Raw genomic sequence first — 24409 nt, 5'->3', positions numbered from 1 at the left:
TTACTACAAGCCAAGATGGAAACAAAACTCTAAAAGCTTGATACACACTCAAAACACAGATAAAGAGTAATCTCCATGCCAGTTTTCTGAAAGAACAGGTATGTGAAATCAGGTAGGAGCCTGATTTCAATGCAAGCATAGCACATATATTATCACCATTTAAGAGGAGATACAGTAATCTGCACAGGTCTGGGTCCATTACTTTGACCTTGGTAATATTCAAAAATTGGAGAGGGTAAAGGAAATAATTAAAGATGTTGAAGTAGATGAAAAATGTAATAAAATGCAACACGGGTTGACCAAAGAAATCCTGTGTTACTTTCATTATACAGCTATGATAGATCTATTTCTCTGAACAAAGGAAATGCAACGCATCTTATCCTGCTGGACTTAAGTATTTGATACGATACGATATGAAAAATTATTAATACAGCTGAAGAAAATGGAGACAGTGAATGGTCTGTAAACTGAACAAGTTGATTAAACAGGAGATGGCAGCATGTAACATCATAAGCGTTAAAGCAGATGGAGATTACCAGTGAAGTTAAAAGATCAGTGGAGGGGCATACTGTTTAATATTTTCACTAATGTCACCAACTCAAAAGAAAAATCTGCTTAAGTTTGCTGGTGACACACTCTAAGAGTCATTGTCAATATGGAGAAGGAATCTAAGATCATCCAGAAAGAATTCAATGCCCTTGAAAACTGTAACAACAGAAACTTGATGATATTTAACAGAAAAAACACAAGTCATACGTACAACCAAGGAGTAATAACAAGCATATCTGCAGCAGGCTGGGAGCGCCTCGGTTGAAAATGACTGAGTTGTAGAGGAACCCAAGAGTACAAGCTATCAGTGCCAGTGAAACGGGAGAATGGAAAAGACCAGTGCAATCATAGGTTTCAACAATCATGGGGTTTCAGTGGGTGCAGGGGAACACATGAGCTGTTGTATGGTGGGTTGATTAAACATCCCACAGAATACCACATCCAGTTCTGGACACCCATGTACCAGAAGGATCAACTGAAAACAGATGTGCAGGCAAAAGCTACTAAATCGATGAGGAGAATAGAGACTGTCATTTGTGAGGATCCTGTAAGAACATCCAGGCTACCTAGATGAACAATGAGAGAGAGTAAGATTAGTAAGATTACTGCCTGACTACACCATAGAAGCAAACATCAAAGAAGAGAAAAATATTTTAATTCAAATTAATATTTTCTTTGGTCACAAAGAGAATGTTTATAACCGGGACAAGAACATCTTTGGGTTGGAGAATAAAATAATATTTTCAATCATCAGAACATTAGTGCTTTGGAAAAGCATTCCAACAGAAGTAGTGGGAGCAAAAAAGCCACAAGCAAAAACCCCAAACAAACCCAAACTGCTCTTCTGATGGAGTTCCACCCATTCCTGGCAGGGGTGTGACACCTTGCTGTGATCACAAGAGGCCAGATGGCACAACGCAGAACTTCTCTCACATGTTGATATTTCATCCTAAGTTTCCTGGGTACTTTAGTTCAAATAATAAGAGACTAACAGTCCCCAAAGCTCCGAAGCAAAGGAAAATACATTTTTTTTCATTTAACAGCACTTTCTGAGCAGAAATACAAATTAGTCTTTTTAAAGGTTTGACAACAAGTACATTTTCAGGATACCAGTCTAATGGCCATGAGATTTATGCACCATGGAGTTATCTTCACTACAACACCACAGAGTTATGTAAAGAACACCCTGAAGAGGATTCATTTTTAAAAGGGTCTGTGCGTCTCAAGGCGAAGTCCTGCCACAGCAGTTAATGGATCTGTCAGATGCGATAAATGAGTGCAAATCCAAAGCAGCTCCCCCTCCCCTTTCTCCTCAGCATAAAATCTGTAAACTACAGACAGTCTTACTGAAAATTGGTGCCTAATTTATAATTAAACATAAATAACAGTGATGTTTCAGCCAGAAACAAAATGTTGTTAAATGTCTTGTTTGCTTAAAAGCAGCCAGTGCTTGAAAACTAGCAATGAGAGATAACATGGGCAGATGTTGCCCATTTACAGTTTTGTCTTCACTTTCATTTTAGTACTATCCAAATATATCAGCCCAAAATACATTTAATAGTTCTCGGCTAAGCCAAATATAAAATTTACAGTTTTATTCATCTATATTTAAATATATGCAGACACCTACAGTAAGTCTAGCTACACGCTAATGGACAGGACAAGTGGTAGGTGTAATTTATAGTCTTTCCGTGAACCTAAAAACTTATCACTGCTGAATAATACATAACAGAGGCTCTTTATAACGCATATTAAGAATGAATACTAAATACTTACTGGCATTAATCTCTTCTTCATCGTACACATCTACTTCCAGCAACCGGATCAGCATGCGGAAGAGAATCCGTAGGAATTGCAAGTATGAGCCAGTCTTTCCCACCTGAGCCAGAGATGGAAAAAAGTCCAAATCCCATCTCAGACTAATACAAAGGCAGGATATGTTTCAGATAAATGCCTTTGGGTTTACCCCATTTTAGCTCTGCCTGAAAACATAACAAGATGTAATATTCCCCATTATGCTGAATAGTATTACAAAACTGATCTGTGAGCAAAACCTGGCCCATAGCCTGTATCATGTTTGTATGCAGGGAGATGGGCAGTCATAACTGCTACTGATATGCTCATGGCAATTTTACACCCAGTGCCATCCACACGTATTTCATTTAGGCTAAAACATGACATACAGCATCACCCTTCCTCTCCTTACCACTTAACCTTCAAATTTGACTGATTTTTGACCTCGAAACACACCACTGCATGCAACCTTGCAAGGGACCTTTACAGCACGATCTCCAGTCCTCATCATCAGTCCTCTCATCCCGCTAATAAGGCAAGAGGAAGGAACTGTTCTCTTACTTGCGGTGGTCCTGTCAAAAGCAGGCGCCTGGGGTGAAAACTCCTCGAGCCGGACGCCTCACCCTGATTGCTGAAGTCTGCGTGGTGCTGTCGGGCTGTTGTCCACTGCCTGTAGTAGAGCGACTGCTCTTCACTGCTCATGTCCTTGTGAAGCAGAGGTCTCAGAGAGCTCAGCCAAGACACGTCAGCGTGAGGTAGGAGGGAAGAGGAGGAAGGCAAATTCCCGTTTTTCTGCGAGCTCAGGAGACAGTAGGCAGCTTTCGACAGGATGACGATGCGTGGCAGCGCAGCATGGAGGGCCTTGCTGTCTTTGGCTGAATGGGTAGGCCACCGAAACGTCTGGGAGACTGAAGACAGTGATGATGATAGTTTCGAAGTGGTGCTGCTCGCCATTTGGTTACCCAGGGAGTCACATTCTTGTTTCAGGGTCTCTCCGGCTGTGAAACTGGGGTAAGCTCCCTCATCTACTGAGCTGTGTGCCACAGTCTGAAAGTTAAGCGACGCCACTTGCTTCTGAGACCTGTCTGCAGCACTTGAGGAGCTCACGCCATTGTCAGCCAGGGAACCTGGGGAAAAAAAGAGCAGGCAATCAACAGATATTGACTGACATAATAAAATCATGAACTCATTTGATCTATGGGACAAACCTAATGTACAAATACTTCTGTTCTGCTGCGGCTTAGGTCAGTGTTTCACCATTTAAAAAGAAATCATTGACATTCAACTGTCCCTCTTGCTAGAGAGGCAACGGCCCATCTGCTGAGTTTCAGAGTCCAAACACAAGTGTCCCAGTCCCAATCTCTGTACGTTAACTATCATTTCCCATCTGGGATTTGGAATTTGATGGTACAACCTTCTGAAATTCAAGTATAACACACCACTATATACATAGATCAATTTGACCTTCCTTTCTATGGAGAAGAGAGCATTTGTTTCACTGCAATTTTAACGTGAACTGGGCTATGCTCCCTCCTCCATACCAGTCAGATTTAGTTGGTGTATGGGAAGATCTGGTGTATGGCAAAGGTCCAGTTCAGCTGTCTTAATACCTCAAACTTACAGGGAAACAAAGGGAAGGACCCAGAAATGCCTGAGGAATGCAAGGAAGGGAAGGCCTGGTGGGAGATGATGCTCCACTGATGCCTGAAGAGGTAGGGCAAGACCCAGCCATTCTGTTGGTCTTGGCAAGGAGGCAAATATCCATCGTCACCCATAGCTACCCCTGCAGTTACAGAGTGTTTTTCTAGTCCTAAAATTTTATATTATTCATTTCTACTCTGATTTTTAAGATCTTTTCAGGATCCACCAGATGCAATTAGCAACAAATGTGAAATGTATATTTAAAAATAAAAATCACAAGGGGCCCTTAGCTATGGCATACCATCCTCCCACTGCAACAACATCCCCTTTTAGCTGTACACATGAAAATTGCTCACTGTGGTAAGAATCTGCTACTACTATTTCATTGCCTAGCTTGCAGCAGGATACAGCTAAGCAACCCACATTTGACTAAACATCTCAATGTTTGCATTCAAATTCCAATGAGTAGGAACGAAGACCTGTTTTTCAGAGCAACAGCAGAATAACTGACCTGAGGTTCCAGTGACAACACTGCTATTACTCTGGGGTCGGTCCAAGTCTATCAACAGCTCATCGGAGTCATTCTCGCTACTATTAGCCTTCTCATGCTCCTTCTCACTAAGGTCAAGAGCTACAATAGGCCCTCGAATTGCCTCCTTTGAGACATAGCAGCATGCCAGGCCTACTTCTTGCTCTAATGCAGTGCGAGTTAAGTAGCTTGAGTCAATTAGTCGAAGGTCACAGTATTTCAACGACCTAGAAAACCCAACCCAAGAAAAAAGAATGTTTTGTTTTCTCTGACTTTGAAGAATACTCCCTATCTTTAATTGCTTATTAAATATTCATGAAAAATTTTATTATCCAGTAAATATAAAATTATTTTAAAATATTCAGCATATAAGTTATGCTCCTTGGTACTTTGCACAGACATTCATTGATCCATACAGTACAGTAGTTTTACTTTTCACAAACCTCACTTTCCAAAATTTTAAACTGTTCCCAAATACAGTCTAAAATACACTTTTTTTGTGACAAAATAGCCAGGTGGTATCAAACCACTTATCCACCCCCCAACTTATCTAAACATGTTAGAGAACAACCATATTGCAAGAGTAATAGCACCTGGGGAAAGTTTCTCCTAGAGGGTCCTTGCCAGTTAGAATAACAATGCAAGGTAGACCTTCCAAATCCTGATAGGTGCGAGGGATCCAGTCGTCCTGCTCATTTCCCCTCCAAGCCTGTGAACAGAGAAACTTCCAGTCACATTTAAATGACACCTGCTAAACTTTCACCTGTTTTCAGTTCCTGCTTTTTCTTTGTATACAGAGTTTGCTTACTCAACAACCAAAAGGAAGGAGACCTTAGGTACAGGCATGCATTTTTTTCTGGTAGCAAAGTGTTAGCCAAGCATTAAATGCACAGAAAAAGGATGCATAGCATATGTTATTTAGTGCTGGACACATACACCTGGTGTGGTATTAGTGTGGCCGGTCAGAGAAAAACGCAGTCAATGCCTTCAGTTTCAAGCTGGCACAGATAAAAGTTCTTTGAAATCAATGTAAAGCTAAACTAAGACCTTCAAGTGGAGTATGAAAATGATTCCATGATCCTCAAATATTTGCTTAATTATTCTATATAATGAAAGATTATATGAAAGAAAAACATTTTCCCTGTCACTGGAGGAAATCCCACAAGAAAGGACTCCTTGCCTACAGTCTACCAAGGGCCAAGACCACAAAACTGTACCATTTTCCCTTAACACTGGAAAGGGTGGTCAGTCCCGTGTCCTTACACCCTTCAGTCCCCTTGGTTCAGCAGAGCTTACTGAACCTGGATGAGCCTGTGTTCTCTGTGTTGGATGCAGCCTCCTAAAAAACATTGCTTTGTCTTGAGCAACGATATCTTTCTTGCTGTGTTGCACAGTGCCCAAGACTTCCAGATGAGACAGGCAGTATTTCATCAAGACAGGCATGAGCATCCTACAGCAACAGTTAAAAGGAAGTAAAGCTGAAAGACTCAGAGACTCTCACTTAGAAAGGAAACAAGCTATTCTATTTCTACAAACACTGAAATTGTATTATAAAGCTGAAATGAAAAAATGCGGGTTCATATCCAGCCATTCCTGTCAATACATTATGGGTACCACCAGGAAAACTGCCAACACAGCCTCTTAGATCACTGACCAGTCAAGACAGGGGATCAGCAGAGAAGCTCTTTCCATATAACCCAGAGACGTCACATTTCCATGCTGATCAGACACTGAAGTCTCTCTAGACAGGAAATTAAGTCCTAATGGTTACAGAATCATCAAGTATTTGAGCTACAGCATATCACCCTGATGGAAAAAATTTTTCCTTCTTTCTTATTAATAATGGACAAAATCAGTTCTGGAGAAGACTCTTATCTAGCTGAGGCACAGAATCTACTTGGCTGAGTCATGACAGCAAGCCCAACCACTCAAACTGCCCATTAAAAATAATATATATTACTGTTCTCAGCACAGATGTGCAAGACAGCTCTCTCGACACAGCAGCAAGACTTACACAAGCTTTGTGGAAAACATACCTTGCAAGAAGAACCCTATCTTGAATTCCCTCTTGATTCTTCTAGTCTCAACCTGTACCCTTGACCTGTTCTCTCCTTACCCCTTCTCTTCCCCAGAAAGGCCATGACTTATGAGTAATCTTCTCAGGCAGATGAAGGGGATTGAAAAGGAGGACTCACTAGCAGATCAGTGGCTCAGTGTGCCATTTGACTTTTTGAAAATTTCCACCAAAAAAAAACCCTATGATTATTTTTTTCTTAGCTTAGGAAGAGCATGATATGGAGTCATATTCCTCTTTTCTGCTCTGGCTCTATTCTGTTTCCCCAGTCCTGATTTCCTTCCCCTGCTGATTTCAGCATCCTCTGTATAACATGTTCACAGAAAAAAATAATTTCTCCAACTACCTAAGAACATGTACTGGCTCAGTAAAGCAGCCTCGGCAGACAACAGCTATTTTCTGGCTCAGCAGGGTCAGTCTGGCTGTGTGTTACCCTGCCTCTCCAACGACTTAAGTTTCTGTGAAAGCGCATGGCTAGAAAATGAAATAGGGGCAGATACAAAGCTGATTTCCTTTCTGCTAGCCTAAGGAATTAAAAAGAGCCCAAGTGCCTGGGGCTTTGAGCTATAAACTTGCATACAGAAGATGTATTTCTTGACCATCTTACTCAGGAGGGGCAGACAGCTGCAGCCCTCTGGGCTCCTCACTTCCGAATGCCTCCCAAATGGTTTGATTCTAGTTACACTTAAAGGGTATGCCAGGACAGCATGCCTGGTCAACAAAACAGTTATTTAAATTATTTTCCACCTGTTCTTTCATTCTGTACCTCTGGATGCACCATACCACATGAACACTGACTCTCTGATGGAGAAGAATGACCTGTCTGACTGGCCAGAGGGCTTGTCTGACAGAGACAGGAATGCTCCAGCTACCAGCACTGCAGAGACAGCTGCCCACCCTCCCTGCCCTGCTGCGGCACCATACACACTGCTAACACCCTCTTAGGGAGAGGCTAAGTTAAGTCAAACTTGTCAACTGGGGATGCTAACAGCTATAAAGTTTCCCTCCCTGCCCCTGAAAAAGGTCAGGATGAAGTCTCATCCTCCCTGCAACCAACAGCTGTTATTGGTGGGACCAGCATTTCAAGCCTCAGCCTCACCAGAAAGCACTCAGTAGCTTCATATTGCTCTTCCCCCTCCCCTAAAAAAGGGCCTAGGTGCTTGTAGTGGAAGCAGACAGAGATCAGTTCCGCACTTGCTCTAGTCCTCCAGCTTCAGCACTCCAACTAACATCAGGAGAAAAGCTACCCTGTGCAATGTGCTCTAGAGGAACCTGCTTTGGCAGGGGGCTGGACTAGATGATCTCCAGAGGTCCCTTCCAACTCTTACCGTTCTGTGATTCTGTAAAAAGCCAAGCAGCACAGAGACTATATCAAAATTGTCTGCAATAAACTAGGCTCAATGGTAGCAGGGCTGATGAATTTTAAAATTGGAATCAGTTGCCCAAACATATGCACACACCATTTCAGACACCCCGTGTTATCCCAGGCACCAGACTAGCAGGTACGGCAGCCCAGCACAAGACTCACAGGCGACCTTCATCATTCTGGAGTGCCACTGGGATAACCCACCTAAAAAGACACTACAGGCTTCTCTTTGGGCAACTGAATTCCTCTCCTCACTCCCTTCATATGCATGTTTCAGATTTGAGTGTGTTTGTTCTAGTCACCTGCAAGGAAAGAAACAAGTCCAAAATCCTACAGCTTTGTTCACTCCAAAAAGGCATCTTACATTGTGGGGGAGAGGAATAAGAATTATTTAGAAGTTTTTTCATTCTCTGCTTTATCAAATTCCTCTATTCTAGATCAATGGTTACATGGATATTCACCTGCAACAGCTTCCCACTCAATGCTGATCTGCACTAAAGGACTCACAGGCTGCTCTAGCAAAGTGCAAGGGCTGCAACCCTTTATGGGAAAGGGCCATAAAGAAGCCCTCACAGGACTGACAGTCCAGACTGACTTAAGGTTGGAATTAATGCCTAGACAAAAAAAACCCAGCAGCACAGAGCTCCTATCACACATGTGGTTTTCTCCTTCACAACTACTACTTCCCTCTCTTCCATCTCCTGATACAGACAAGGTTTGAGAAGCAGCAGTGGTAGCTTCTTTAAAGGACATTTTATCTGCTTTTGGTTGTAAGCAAGCTCTTTAAGAAAGGCTCTCAAAATTAACTCCTTTTCTGTGTGGTTTTGAATACACTGTATAACTCATAGTAGAAATAGAAAAGGAATCTCTCTGTGAGACTTAGAGCAGGGATCAAGACAGATAACCAGAATTACTTCCAGGCTGGTACCTAAGGCAGACAATCCATTTCCCTTTGTTTAACGTAGTGAGGTTAATTCAGGAAGTGGATTTGGCTAGTTAAACCATGCTTTTATAGATCCATGCAAAAGTTTGGCTTGGTGCATATATGCTGTGCAGAAGAGGCTTTCGGCATGCAGTGGTTTGAGAAAAGAAGTCTATGACAAACAGCATACTTTACCAGTTATCAGAAGGGCAGAAGATGGAGGGACAGAGCAGACAACAGAGACACTAGACAGACAGATAAGTTGGTGGAAATAATTAGTTTGTCTAAGGAGATCTGAGCTCTGCTTTCAGAGATTCAGAGACGAACCCTATCTGACTCATGCTGTTATTCAACTTTAAGAAGTGAGATAACAGCCAGTGTTTGACTTCATGGACCAGTAACAATTCAGGTTTTTTCCAAGTTTCTAAATCATTTATGCTCATTAAATATACAGTATACTTCCATGGAGACAGATACAGAACATGCACCCTCTTCCTATAGAATAATTAACCTATAAACACGTGGGAATAAAGACAAAACATGTACGACACTCAGATGACTACAATAGGCATACAAACAAATACTTAGTTTCTGCTAACCTTCAACCGTGTCACAAAGTGTTTCGCGACAGTAAGCTCTGAGGCAGGATTCCCAAGGAGGATCTCAAAACGGTACTGCAGACCTAACTTGTCTCTTACTTCTTGTAACCTTTCCTTGGCCAGCATGGCTAGCTGCACAGACGGCACCCTAATGACAAGCATGTGGCCGCAGCCATTCTTATCCTTTCCTGGAGAAGTGATAAGGTCATCCATCATGCTGAGTGTCTCGGGTGTGCTGTGATCTCTTAGTGAGGCCATGGTCGTGAGAGCCATCAGAGCCTGGGAATACTGCTGAATGAGAAGGTAGCAGCGAATCACCATGCTGTGCAGCCGAGGGTACCTTTGAGGAGATACAGTTCTGCATTAGCACATGCAAAAATCACAGCGATGCCTGAAAACTAGCCAAAACCCCAGAAAGTGTCATGAAGAACTGCCCATTTTTTTCTGTAGCCTTTGATTTTCATGGACAATAATTTTGCACAAAATCTAACTGTGTTTTAAGTAAATAAATACAACATGGTCCAAATGCAGAAGCTGAAGAGCCAAGTCCTGCGCTCAAGTAATGGGAATTATAAACTTCTGTTATCTTCATTTGGGCCAAAATTTCATCTTTAACTTGATGGAGATGCAGGTCACCTCAGATCCATAGCACAGGCTAATAACTGCTTTGCTGTCCACAAGCTTTTTTCTCCTAGGAACTTAGAGGACCATCACTGCTGCAGGTGGCTTGTGGGAGAAGTACTTCATAATTCCACATCTCTCACCCTCTCACCAGAAAGTTAAGGCTTACCAATAGGGATTGCTCTAAGCCAAATCTGAACTTCCATTTTGCCTTTTAACTTACATAGACAATGTTTCTTTCTCTCTCATTACAGCTATATGCTGTGACAACAGATACGAACTCACAAAGTACAATGCTAAGAAAAAAAAGATTAAAACCTACTCAAGCAAAAAAGCACTCCATTTCTAGACATTCCCCACGAGTTCACTCACCACCATAATACAGAAAAAAAACTAAGCTATTATGCCTTGAGAGCTAGTCTCGTGCCACAGAAATCCAAATGACTAAAACAACTAGAAGTTCCAAATTTCTCTGGTCTCTTTCTTGAGTAATTTAATAGGTGATATGGGATCCATTTGAATAAAGTTTTGTGCATGTCTTTAACCAGTGGGTACAGTAGCTCGCTCTGTATACCATAAGCCAGTCATTAAATCAACACATTTTTAAAACACTTTTTACTCCTCTTCCCATGAAAATACCCACTGCATTTTTGCCTCTAAAACAAATAGACTCTTTCGTATAATACCAAACTGTCTGCAATGTTTTCAGACTTGCAAGCTTGTATGGCTCACCCACTCAGATGGAATAACCCAGTTTCTTGAAAACAGAGGTTAAATCAATAAACAGTGATGCAAAAGCATATCCTGGCTCCAAGGTACAGGTTCACCTCCCATCATTTTCTAGTCTTACACTAACCTCCTATCAGGGCAGTATTTGCACATGCACTGATCTTCCTTCATCCTTTTCCCCATCCACATTTTAAGAACAGAAAGAGAGCAATAGTGAAAGCGAGCAATAGTGGCCACTATCTCTTCTGCTGGACTTGACCAGAAAGACTATGAGAAGCCTAAAGAACTGACCTATTAAGATTAACTGACCTTATTATTATTTATCACATTCATTATTTACATATTTGTAGATATTAATAAATATTAATGATGTGCTTAGTTACTATTTTATGTTGCTAATTAACACATTTGATATTGTATTTTACTTAATAAATATAGAGACATTTACAATTATTATATTGACCTAAATAAAATAGGGAAAACAGTACTGAAGACAGAACAATCCTGTTCTAGTAAATATGAAAATACAGTTAGAACTATAGCTTGAACTGTTATAAGGGATTTGTCCTGCCGATACACAGAATAGATTAACTCCACATTGCTGGAAATGACAGTATTGCCTTCACTCCTGTAATGTGCACATTTAATTATATCTTGGATAAGTGTTATGAAAGTAGCTTGTTCAGGCAGCCACAGGGTACTAATAAGCCACTTTGAGGCTCTGAGATGCAGGAAACAAACCCATAGCCAGCTAATGAAATAACAAAAATGACGTTTTTGAAATGATGTCACTCACCTGGGCCTCCACTGAAAAATTTGTTGGCAGTCTCAGCAGAGAGACACCAGAAGTGGTGAGGTATGAAACCTCTGGCACCTTAGTTTAGTGACGTCTGAGCCAAAAGCAGAGAGTAGCACAGCTGAGCTTGGACTGCTGCTGAATGGGCCTAATCTCTTGTATAAACAGATGAAGGATATCCCCTCCTTCTTCAACAGCATTAAATTTGTTACAAAAATTAAAATTGCACACACTTCACAGATTCCAAGAGCAACATCAAAGGTCATCATGACTTCATCCCTCTGTGATGGGGCTCAAATATATCTGCATCATTAAGATACCAGTTAAGCAGAATCCCAAGCTCCCATGTTACTATTTACCTTTCTAAAAGCGTGTTGACCATTTTCTCAAAGGTTTCATCACATCTCAAAAGGGGACTTGTGACTCCCCATTGGAGGGATTTGCTGTATTCATTCAAACCAAAGTACAGCTTGTCTTCACTTGCTGCGTCATCCTGTTCCATACAGAGAGAGCAAAAACATAAGGAAAACTGGAACCAATTTTAATTTCTTTTGTCATTTAAAAAAGAAGTGCAAAGTATTTTCTAAAGCGAAGTACCCTTTCTTTTCATTCAGTCTCCCTCAGTGATGCTATTTGTTTGTTTCAAAGAATACAATAAAATGTAAATTGTTTTCTACTTAGCTTATTATTTGTCTACTGCTAGAAAAGACGGTTGTAGGTCCTTGCAATTTTTTCAGTGTACCTCCTACCTGTGATTGCAGGGGGTTTCTAGAATCCTGCTAATTAATTTCTGACTCCCTGTCTCTGGCTTTGTGTCTACTGACAACTGTTATCTCATTTTTATTCAAAGCAGAACCTGAAAATAGAAGCATTATTAATTTCCAAAATTCTTCTTGATTGACAGATTCTACACATCTCTAATGGCAATTAGAAACTCATCATTTCTTTGCTGGAATGTAAATCTGAAAGCAACCAGAAAGGCAGAATATTTTCTGCCTCAAATTTCATGAGGCCTTTGGTGGAAGCACAGCATGGTCTCCAATGCATTTACATCACCAGTAATCACGAGGAATGGAATTAATCATATACAGCCTTCCCTTTTTTGTGGGTTATTTTTTTAATCAGAAGACTGAAAAATGTTGATTTTTTACTTTTGGGAAACAAAAAATTGTCCAGGCCATTTTACAGAGGGTCACCACAATGGCTTATATTAACAATCAACAAAAAAGCAACTTTGAATATTCATTCACTCTCTCATTTCCACTATTCTGTTTGTTTGACTTTAACTAGTTTTTACAGCTACCTCTTTAAGACACTTTACAGAAACCAATAGTCCACTCAGCACAGTAAAGCCGAACTTGGTATAAATATACCAAACAAGGAATAGGAGAAAAGGCTATTTTTAAAGCAGGTTTAGCCAAAACATCCTCAGAATCAGCTAGCTGAAATGATGAAAAAAGCTAATGGTGCTGAATGTCCAACAGACCTTCTGCTCTGTACAATGATGGCGCCTACTACACCGTAACTTGTTAACCTAGCACACAACTTTTATTAGTACCAGAAAAGTAATGAACAGATTTGACAGACTATGTGACATACAACTTACAGTCAAAAGTCAGGCTGCTTGAAAATGGAAAGCCAGCTCCAGAGTGTTATGGCATGTTTACATAGCTTTGTCTGACCAGAGTGTAGAAAGCCATTTCTCATAGTACATGACTGCACAAAGAAAAATGTGTAGTTCCTGGGCCTAAATGTCAATGCTACAGCATCCCATGGCTGCATATCTGGAGCCTGAGAAAACAAACTCCAGCAGAGAAAGAGCTCCCTCCTAACATTTTCCCTCCTAGCATATGCATCTGCTAGATTCTGTTAGGTGTGAAGTCCATATTAAAATTAAGAGTTAAAATTAACAATTAAACACTTACCACAGTGTCAAATTGTATCCAATGCACCTCATTGCTAGAGCTGATCCTGGACTGCTGCGTTTGCAAGGCATAAGGAAAAGAGCTGACCTGAAGAACAAGGAGGTTGAATGCTTCAAGGACCTCCCTGCAATTAATAACTCTATCAGCCAGACCATGACTAGGCTCACCATGTGACAGGGAACTTGAAATGGCACTGCAGAAATAAGAATGCAAAGAATTGCCTTACTGACATCCTGAGATTCAATGGATTACTCTCTTCCTGAAGAAAAAACTCCAAGTGATCATGGCACTGAGAATCACAGCTCAAAAATCTCTTTGGAAGGGTAAAAGATGTGAAAACCATTTGAGTGTTCTCTGTGGGTAGACTCAGGCTACAGGGGGAAAAAAACTAAATAAAGGACCAAAATCTGCTGACGGTGAGAAGGTGAATTAGGGTGCCAACTTAAAACAACATTGGATGGAGGAAACAAAAAATAAGCCAAAGCTGACGAAATTCCTCTGACTGAGAAACACTGTTGCATGAGCTGTGGGGTTAGGATATAGCAACAATTTTACAAAATCCAGCAGATTTTCCAGCTGAAACAACATATTTCTAAAAGCCTGGTAGTTTCCTGATGTCCTGATTTTCAGCTCCTGGAGTTACCTCCACCTCCAGGATATTAAGCAATTCAAAATTCAGTGTACAGCAAAGACTAACAAAAATGCGATGGTGGGGATAACGCAGGAAGAATATTGCTTTTATCTATTTTCAGCTGTCCTTCAAGGAAAGCATTTTGTTTATTATAACTCATATACTCATAACTTATAATTTATAATTATACATAATATTTATAATTATACACAATTATACATAACTCATAACTTATAATTCATATTATTCAAATGAATCCCACAGCCTTACACACTATGTCTAAATCACATTAAGGTTTTTCTCCTCAGTTTACTCATGGAACAAAAGCAGAAAAATTAGCTTTAGTTATTTCTGTCTTTTTCCATAATAAAGCTGTGATTCAGTATGAAGAAATGTTTCTGCACATGCGTGTACGTGTTGTTGCATTCAAACCCAGTGCCGGCCCAATCCAACACAGATGTTTTTTAAATCCTTTTCTTACAGTAGCTAGAGCATTTTTCAGACGATGCAAAGAGTTAAATGTCTATAAGCCACCTTATATTAAAACCAACACTATCACCAAGGATAAAAACATGAATTAAAACATGAGTGGCTTGTGAACATGGGAGAGATTTGGGTTTGAGTAGAGAAAAAGGGGCGGAATCTGGAAAAGGCAAGAGGAACAAAGAAAGTTGCAAAATTCAGCCCTTTTTCCTGGACTTCAGTACCATAGCACTTACCCCTACAAACAGTCCTGTTTGTTAGGGATCCAAATATCTGAGACTAGTCTCACCTATCTTCAGCTGAATCATAATTAATTAACAAATATCGTGGGCAAGCAAAAAAGATGATTTCTTACTTTGAGCAACAAAATGCCTTAGGCCTAGAGAAAGCATTGGGTGTCTAAGATGTAAGTGTTTTGTAAAACCTAAGTGAAAGATGCTGGAAGAGGATGATTTTCCTTTGGTAGATTGAAGCAGCTACCTTGTTAAATCCATGTGGGCATTGTCATGAACCAGCACAAACAGCGTATAGGGATTCTGCTTCACTCGTCTCATGAAAACTTCAAATTTTGTTTGAATCTCATTGTCTAGCCGAACCACGTATTTCTCGGCTCTCTGATATGCCGTTCCATTGTCTTCTAGGCCCAAGTCCACAAGGACACCTGTCAGAAAGAGAACAACAAAAATCTTTTCCTTTGAGTGCATCCAAAAATGAAGTGTCAACAGTAGGTTGCCACTTGTCTGCCAATATCAGGACTTGGCCAAATCACTGATACACCCTAGTAAGAAGTTGATTATCCGAATGCATTTTGTCTCACAATGGGGACCGAAATGTACTTCTTGGCTTCTGAATTTCCTCCGAAAAAGTGCCTGAAGACCTTTCAAAGACTTCTCATGTTACCAAAAAGGAAAAAACCAAAATCAAACCTCCACAAAAACTTCCAGAGCAGCGCTCAGTTGGCTATGGTCCATGATCCTAGGCCAAACTTGCTCACATTTAGCTAATATATTAATCCTGCTCGAGTCAGAAAAAGTTACCTTTCCCTTGCAAAAATCATAAATTTATATAAAATTGACTCTCGCTAATATTATATCCTTTTTTTCATGCCCTGCTTCAACATTTGTGTCAATACGACTTACAACTACTCTCTAGCAGTCTTTGTAATGATAGATTGCCATCATATAAAAGTAGGCACGATGGCTATTATAGTATATGGCTTTGAGTGCCATTTGAGTGCAATTTGAATCTGAAGAAGTAGCAACAAGCTACTGTGAAATGTGGGTCAACTATGAATTTGCCAGGGTCTTAATGATTTTAAAAAAATTATTTTGAAAAGTAAAGTAAAAACCATTCATTTAAAAAAAGTAAAACAAATGTGAAACCCTGTTAACAGATACCAGAAAACCTCTGGTTTAGTGTATAGCAGCAAACTAAGTAAATATAATGTCTGAAGAAACAAGGAATGGAACAAAAAAACCATAAAGTTGTGTTAGAAAGGAAAAGAAACCCGTACTTCAAGTAACCTATTTTATTCTTTTCATTTAATTAGTAAAATAGTACAAAGCAGAGGAAAAAAAATACAGAGATGGACCACAATACTGACCAATATCAGGGCATATCTGCGCAATCAAAAAGTGTGGGACTGTTTAGTTCAGAGTAGAAAATAAGAGGAAAAAAAGCCAACAGCTCCCCAAAACCACTCATAGATGCATTACACCAGAAGCTCATATTCATGTTTTTCAAATGCAAATGCAAGGTATTATTAGATAAAGCTGAAGGCAGAAAAAAAAGAATGTTCAGATGATAAAAAAAACCCCTAAATACACAACTATCCTAAGGACTTCATTACTCCCAGATATTAGAGATCAAGAGATAAAAAGGACCAAACATTTACACAGATAGTCCTTAGTTCTATTAGACAGTAATTTGCTCTACAGAGAAATTCTTACGCTTTTCTGGACACATGTCAGTCACTAACAGAGTGGACAACAGAGATCATTCTCAAGGGGTACATTTCCATAACCTGTCCACTAAGGCCTTTTTGTTCTTCTTGAAGCATATGGTACCACCATGGTCACACACAGAACCCCAGACAAGACAACGGAGTGTCTGAACCAGTATGGCAATTATTGTGTACCAATGTACATATATTACTCAGGCATTTATCTACCTAATAAGAGAGCTTCCTGCACATACATCTGTGCTAATACAAGGGCATATGCACAAATGTGTACCTAGAACAAATGGCACTAACAGCTCTAGGGGATAAAGGATCTGAACAGTTGCATTTGCTCACCCCCTCCCTGTTTTGACAGGTGAATGCTTCTCCAGGTCACACATTCCTCAGATCTGCATGAATATGGCAATCTCTTTTGACACTTACATGGTACAGCTTGGGCATAGTTCATCAAAGGAAGATATTTAGAATTCATCAATGATACCTACTAATGGAGCTAATATTCGTCAGGCAAAATACATGTTGGAGGAACTTACTTCTCCATTTATACCAGATACAATTTAATAATATCATATACTTTGGTTTAACAGTCTGTTTTCCCGGCCCTTCCTTGTACCTGATTGTCGAATCCGTTGAAGGGTCTGCTGCACCAGGACTTCTGAACGGGGAACTATAACGATGAAGTCTACTTTACTGAAGTGGCCCAGATCCAGGCTCTGATTTCCACTGTCTGCTATAGCACAAACCTGGGACAAGAGCTTTCTGGCAACTGTAAGCTGTGGCTGGTAAATTTGGAAGGTATCAACATCCAAATCTAGAGTGTGTTTGTTTGAAAAAGAAAACAAAACACAACAAGAAACATGTTTACTTTCCCACCCCCCCAATAAACATGACCCTCCAAACAGCCTACCCTCTATTATCAGGAAAAAAAATCACTCACCAGAATAAATCTCAACACTCTGGAGAGCTGGGTCCAGATCACAAATGTCAACCTTCTTTTTTTGATCAAAATGTGATAATGTATCAGATGACCTCAAGTACAGCACTGCCCATTTTTTAAATGTCCTAAATGTTTTGAGGATTTTTAACAGTGCAACCCAAGGAAACCTCAATGCCAACACAGTGAAATGCATTCCGTTAAATGAACCAACACATACATAATATGCATGCATAGATATATATACACACATATATCACACAGTATCACAGAATCACAGAATGTTAGGGATTGGAAGGGACCTCGAAAGATCATCTAGTCCAATCCCCCTGCCGGAGCAGGATTGCCTAGACCATATCACACAGGAACGCGTCCAGGCGGGTTTTGAATGTCTCCAGAGAAGGATTAAAAAAAGATGTGCATGTGTATATGTATAAAAAGCACATACCTATACACACACAGAGCTCTAACGTTCTCCTGAAACTTGCAGTTCTCCTTCAGGAGCTTCCCTTCATCACTCCTGCTGGCGGAACCAGCCACGGTTGCTGTGCTCAGGGCACAATGGGATGAGAGCCAGCACACCTATCAATCCGAGGAAACTGAGCCTGCATTGCTAATCCGGCCAAAAAGACTCTAATGGGACAGCAGGTCAGTTGGGAGTTCATCTGTACATCATCTCTGCTCTGATGTACTGAGCCCCACTCTAAGTCATGATTGAGATACCCATATGTATATTTACTGACTGATAGTAATATACGCTGTAAAGGGAAGATAAGCAATACACCTAGGCAATACATCTCAAATATTGGGCCGGGGGGCATTTATTTCTTTGGAGGTTTCTTGATTTTTAACAAAATTTTAGTCTCAAATTTATTTGAACTTAATAAATGTCAGTATAACACTAGCTGCAAAGAACTGGGGGACTGGAGCTTTGCTCTCTATAGACATGTACCAGAGGATTCATGTTTCCTCAAATAAAAAACATGTTTCTTTATTTCAGTATTTCCAGCAGGTAAAGTATATGCCCAACAGTCCATGTTTCACTAGCCCCTGAATATTTTCAACTTGCAAATTACCAAATTAAAACCTATAATGCCATTACAGTTTTTTGTTTATGTAATTTTTTCTACTACAAATTAAATCCTGATTAATGGACTGCTTATCATAAAATTTACCTAAGGCAACTTTCTTAAAAAAACACAGAAAAAATCCAAAACTACTGCAAATTTAATACACAAGAACTATTGTTGCTTTTTTAAGTAATAAGCCACTTTACAAAGTCTTGCAATTTACATGAAAATTGGAAGGTGTTTGGGGCGAAAACCTGGTACGTTCGTTTTATATAGACACACATGTGTTTGTGTGTGTGCGCTTATCTCCTGCTCAAACCTGCCTCAGTGTTCATTTCAGTACATCTACTACGGCAGAAAGGTCCCTCTCACGGCCTAGGAGACTTCCCTCTTTTTTTTTTTTTTTTTTTTAATTCAGGCAGATTTCCAGTAACTTCATTCACTGTAGAGCCATATTTTAAAGACAAAACTATCTCAAAATAATCATTTGAGAAAACATGAAGGTTTAAAAAAGCACTGCTGCACATCATTACATAGTAAGAACAAAAAAATAACAGAATCAAAAGATCGTTCTCCCTTCAAATTAATCCTGTGAGGAATCTCAAGACTCGTCCTTCTGGGGGTGCCAGAACAAAGTACCTGACAGCCTTCCCAATTGGATCTTCTGATCCATGTGGAGACTATAAACCACCTTGCTTTCATTCAGATCTAATACCGAGCTGATTAATTTAAGCTAACTAATGTGAATCAAGAGCATACCTTTCTTTCACAGGGAAAAAGCTTTACTGGAGGTTGAATTTGCTTTGATACTAGTCCTAAAAGAATCTCAGCGTTCACAGCAGCTCAGTGTATCTTTTACCATTACTGTTATATGAAAAGGGAAGTATGGTTAAAACTTTGAATAATGAAAGAATTCCAAATGGGAAAATGAGAATCAGCATTTCTAGACAGGGAATCCTAGCTCATCTTTTGCACCTAAGTACCTCATCACATTACACTGAATAAGACACATCTCAAATAAGCAAATTATAGATTACACTTGCTTAGTACTTTCAGGCCAAGATCTTAAAACACTTCCCCTAAAAGTTTAAGCCTCAGGGCACAAATGTGTAGTACATATTATTACCATTTTACATGTGGAAAGTGAGGAATATCAAATGTTAAGATACAGGAGGACACCTGGGGAGATCAGAATGAGAACACTGCTCCCCTCTGCCTTAAGCCCAAGGTTACATTCCTTTTCTAGGTGCAGAAGGGTGAGATGAGTCCACAGTGCCAACGTTACAAAGGAATATCTTCTCTACTCTGCTTACTGCAGAACAGAAGATTACATATTTTAGCTTAGGAATTATGAAACATAGGGGGGAAAAACATTGCTGAAGGTTACTACAGAGATTTTCTGTCTGAGAGACTGCTGTATTGCTACATTCAGCTGGCATAATTATTATTTAAAGGTTGGCACACTGACTGCAGCTGTGCCCTCAGACTCTTCTGAGGCACACACACTTTGACATTTAACAAACTACTCATATCTTGCATGTAAAAAAAAAAAAATTACCTGGTTCTTGAGTAGAAACCATGGCAATTGCCTCCTGAGATGACACACACTCACTAACATCTCCGTTAAAAGGAATAATGACACCTTCCCCTCGCTGCTGTAGCATTTTCTCCAGCAGCTTGTCCAAATCATCACCTAGATAAGAATTAGCAACACCTAATTATCTGGCAGCTGTTTCAAACAAATGATGTAGAACATCACATACACACATGCTCTCATGTAGCTGATGTCAAATCTGTGAAGCGGCAGGGGACCAGAGATACAGGGAAGAGAGGTAGGGAGAATATTTTTCTCTTTTATTTACTGATGTGCCAATTGAATGAATTCAAAAAAAAGAAACCACGGCCGAATAATTTCAGCTCTGTGCCTTTACAGCTAGCGATGACATCTGATTATTACAAAGAAACACACATTATAAAACAACCTCTAAAACCTGTGATAAAAGTGCAAACAAGGAAAGACTCATGCACTTATGGGTGCCCTGCTATCATATTCAGCAGTATAAACGGTGTTAAAAGTGTCTTGCCACAGGATGAGTAACTCACACTGCACGAGTGAAGGAGACGAGCACTCCTTTACACATAGCGAATGAAGAGAATGCAAGAATGCCTCCTGGTGGAGGGGGCAGAGCTGTACTCGTGTGCTTTAACTGCTGAACAGGACAGACACCAACCCTAAAGAAATTATTGTCCTGGTTGGAACTTCTGTTTCTTAGGATCACTCACCTAAAGATGTATTTTTGAAATGTGATGCCAGGAAACTAACTTTCCCTGTGATGAGCTCATAACTGATCTCTTTTAAAAATTCACTGGTGGTAAGCATACTTTCTGCAAGTGCCCTAGATTGATATTGACCTGGAGAAGAGAGAAGGAAAAAGAGAGAGCAATCTTTAATACAGTGCACTGTCAACACAACCTTTTCATCCCAGAGGTGTGGGGCATGCTCATCTTCAGTCATGGATCACCACTGCCTTTACCCAGTAGACTGGGAGAGGAGTCTCAAGTCTATTTTGCTAGTGATGGGAAAATTAGTTATATTGGTTTAGCACACCCTTTGCAAGCTGTTTCCCATAGTTTTGCGTACATGGATGACAAATGATATGCAAAATAGGTATTTGTATCTTAGATGGAATGGAGGATTCTGGGTAAATATGAAAAAGTAATTATCCCTAGCGTGAAAAAAAGTAAAAAATTGACATTACTGATTTATCTGCCTACAAAGGAAAGATGACTAGTCAATATTCACTTCCATCCAGACACACTCATGCACACACAAACATCACAGCCAGTCACCAATGTGGAATCTGAAAATCAACATGGTAAAAAGGATAAAAAGCATGTTCTGTTTTACAGTGGTCTGCAGAAGACTGTAATCAATCCAATATTGCCATGTGAAATAGCACAGCTGTTACGCAAAACAGAGGAAGACAAACCGACTATTTTGTCACTGCGTCACTTCAAGATACTTTCTGAAGTAGCCACACAAACAATAAAGTTTCAGGCCTCTCAAGGAGTAGTAATGACTAGCATACAGCTATTTTTCTAGATCCTGATGGACATCAGTACTCCAAATCTTGATGGAGGAATAGTAAACCATGACATTGCAGTATAACAGTACAAAGGACAATAAAAAGAACAACAGGGATTTAAAAGCTGGAACAATGACTTGAGAAAATTAATTCAGCAAAATTGCATGGGTATTTGAAGCGTACTGAAAATATACCCACCTAGAACTACTACACAGAATTCATTTCCTCTTATCTTTGATGCACAAATGGTAACAACATAGTCTGGTAGTTTTTGCTGATGCTTCATTTCATTGAGAGACCTCAAGGTCTCTGAGATGCCCTCTGCCAGCGAGTTCTGGGTAACAACCACGTGCACCAGGTCCCGGGACACACTAGCGATTAACCTAGCAAGCCAAGGGAGTTGACCTGGTGACACAGAGATACACTGTGCACTCATTTGCAAGGATTGCTCTCTCAGAGTGAATTCCTGCATAGCTTTCAACATGATCTGCTCAAATTCTTCCCTCAGGGGTATCTGGTCAGGACCTACATTGAAAACAAACAAACAGAAGAACAGTATCTCATATCAAAATGTTATTGAACCAGGGATAATCACATGTCTGTCTTGATTTGACAAGCTCCTTCACCATATTTTTTTACATTTACAAAACCCACTCATGACTCAGCGGATATCTACCCACACGGCATATTCTTGCTTTTTCGTATTAAAAGTCTCTCTCTCCCATCATCTCTCTCTTTTTTTAAATTTAACAATGAGGTATTCCATCTCACTCCTAGCTTTTCTACCTTCAGAAACTGGTGGGACAAACAAGGGAGTGGGAAAACACGTGCCTTTTGCCTGGAACAGCAGGATTATTCATGTAGCCTCCATATGTTTTTATAGCAGAAAACCCAAATGCTTATCCTCGCAGTCTAATCGCAGACATACAGAATGACAAAGCCTGTCAAGTGGTCTTCGCTTTGCTTTTTCTCATGATGCATGCTAGTAAACTAAGCATGGATGGAAACAAACACATTTAACCTCTTCTTTTTCTTCAGTTAAGTTAGTTTAATTTAGCAAATCTTCAAACTTCTAATGTTAAGATGTATACGCAACTTTAGATCTACATTCCCTAGACTTTGTAAATTGTATTGCGAATTTGAATTGGAAAACAGAAATATAAGTTATCCTATCTTAGCATCAGCCCCCAGCCCAGCTTCAATTAACATTTAGCTCAGTAAGATTTGTCTCATTGTCAGGGAATAGACGAAAAACAGTCACGAATGCAGCGTAAAAAGTAACCGTAGTTTAAATTTCCAAGATCCCATGCCAGTGCCAAAGGAGACAGCTTCACACATCAGCAGCTTGCTTTTCTGTGACAAAAAGTGGAGACTTAAATACCAGAGATATGTGAAATGCTGGGGTTTGGTTTTACGTTTTCTTTCAGGGCCAAAGAAAACAAGCAAAATGGACAGTCAATAAAAGGAAACAGAAGGGTTGTGGAAGAAGCCCCGCAGGGAGTGGGTAAATAACCTATAGTACATAATCTGTAAAAACTGCTGCCTGTTGTCGTTTTGCCTTTTTGAGAAGTAACATATGGAGAGTGTCACCATCCAATTACTATAGGATGGTAGGACAACTACAGACGTATAAATGCAAGGCTGTTTTCATTTTTGATGGAAACCAAAAAGTTCTGATGAGTATAATTTAACACAGTATGGGCATAATTTTCTCTTTATAGATAATCTCTGTTTTGGAATATATTTTCTTTTCCCTTCTTAGACAGCACCATGTACTCTAGATCTTTAAAGATCTCGAAACAGAAAAAATAGACATTTATTAATAAAGACCTAAATCATGTTCTGCAGAAATAAACTCTATCTACAACATACCAACTACAACAAAAAAGATGTTATACACTAAAAGAAATAAAAGCAAGCTTTTGATGACTGAGGGAGGTCCCTTAAGAGAGGCTCTAGACACATGGATTGTCATGAATTCAAGAAACTAAAAATTATTCTACAAATGGAAAACCTTGTGTATGACAACACACAGAATTTCATTCATATTATTTCTGAGACAAAGACTTTAAAAAAATAAAGTTAGTTATCAGAAAAGCACTGATAAGGAAATATTCTGAAATTAGTGAAGTGCTCAATACCGCAGTTGGCTCATGGCAGTCTTTCTCCACAACTACCCAGAAAAAAAATGGAACTAAGATCAGATGAGATGGAAGACAAAATGATAGATGCTAATTTTGGTTGTGAACAGTTTCATAAATAAATATACATGAATCAGTCAAGGTTAAAAGAGAGTATTTTGAAGATTCTCTACAGAAATGAGTAGGCAAAGGATCATCTTGACTTCAGAAAATGAAACTGCAAAAAGAATAATACTATGTAAAATTCATAGCTGAGAAAGATCTTATTAACATAGTTATGCTTCCAAAAAGCACCTACAGTTTAAGGCAACATATTCAAATGCCATCCATTTCTGGGTAGACACACTTCATGGTGCATCCCACAGAGAACTACTCTAAGACTGGGGAAATTGCTGGAATAACCTCTTGCTTTGGGTGTCTAAATATCCCTTCCACTAAAGACAGAGGCTTGTTCCTGCCTTGAGTTTAGATGTGCATTCAGATACGGAAGCTACAAAATACCTCTGGGTGTCATAGCATACACATAGTCAAAGTGATTCAAATGTACCATAACAAGAGA

The 24409-nt window shown here is 39.7% G+C and overlaps 1 protein-coding gene across 1 annotated transcript in view; it reads right to left on the bottom strand.

The window, feature by feature from the left end:
• The window catches only part of GREB1L (GREB1 like retinoic acid receptor coactivator), a 146623-nt gene that overhangs the window by 14749 nt on the left and 107465 nt on the right, over positions 1 to 24409 (bottom strand). Inside the window, exons 12-23 of the mRNA XM_068396532.1 lie at positions 21908 to 22234; positions 20907 to 21035; positions 20182 to 20316; positions 17233 to 17430; positions 15140 to 15320; positions 13546 to 13738; positions 11980 to 12113; positions 9475 to 9814; positions 5107 to 5222; positions 4496 to 4740; positions 2905 to 3470; positions 2326 to 2428 (exon numbers count right to left, since the gene is read on the bottom strand). Coding sequence (XP_068252633.1) covers positions 2326 to 2428; positions 2905 to 3470; positions 4496 to 4740; positions 5107 to 5222; positions 9475 to 9814; positions 11980 to 12113; positions 13546 to 13738; positions 15140 to 15320; positions 17233 to 17430; positions 20182 to 20316; positions 20907 to 21035; positions 21908 to 22234 — 2667 coding nt within the window. The remainder of the gene's footprint in view (positions 1 to 2325; positions 2429 to 2904; positions 3471 to 4495; positions 4741 to 5106; positions 5223 to 9474; positions 9815 to 11979; positions 12114 to 13545; positions 13739 to 15139; positions 15321 to 17232; positions 17431 to 20181; positions 20317 to 20906; positions 21036 to 21907; positions 22235 to 24409) is intronic.

The sequence above is a fragment of the Nyctibius grandis genome, chromosome 3, assembly GCF_013368605.1.
Source record: "Nyctibius grandis isolate bNycGra1 chromosome 3, bNycGra1.pri, whole genome shotgun sequence".
Lineage (NCBI taxonomy): Eukaryota > Metazoa > Chordata > Aves > Nyctibiiformes > Nyctibiidae > Nyctibius > Nyctibius grandis.
This window is presented reverse-complemented; position numbering and strand designations above follow the sequence as displayed.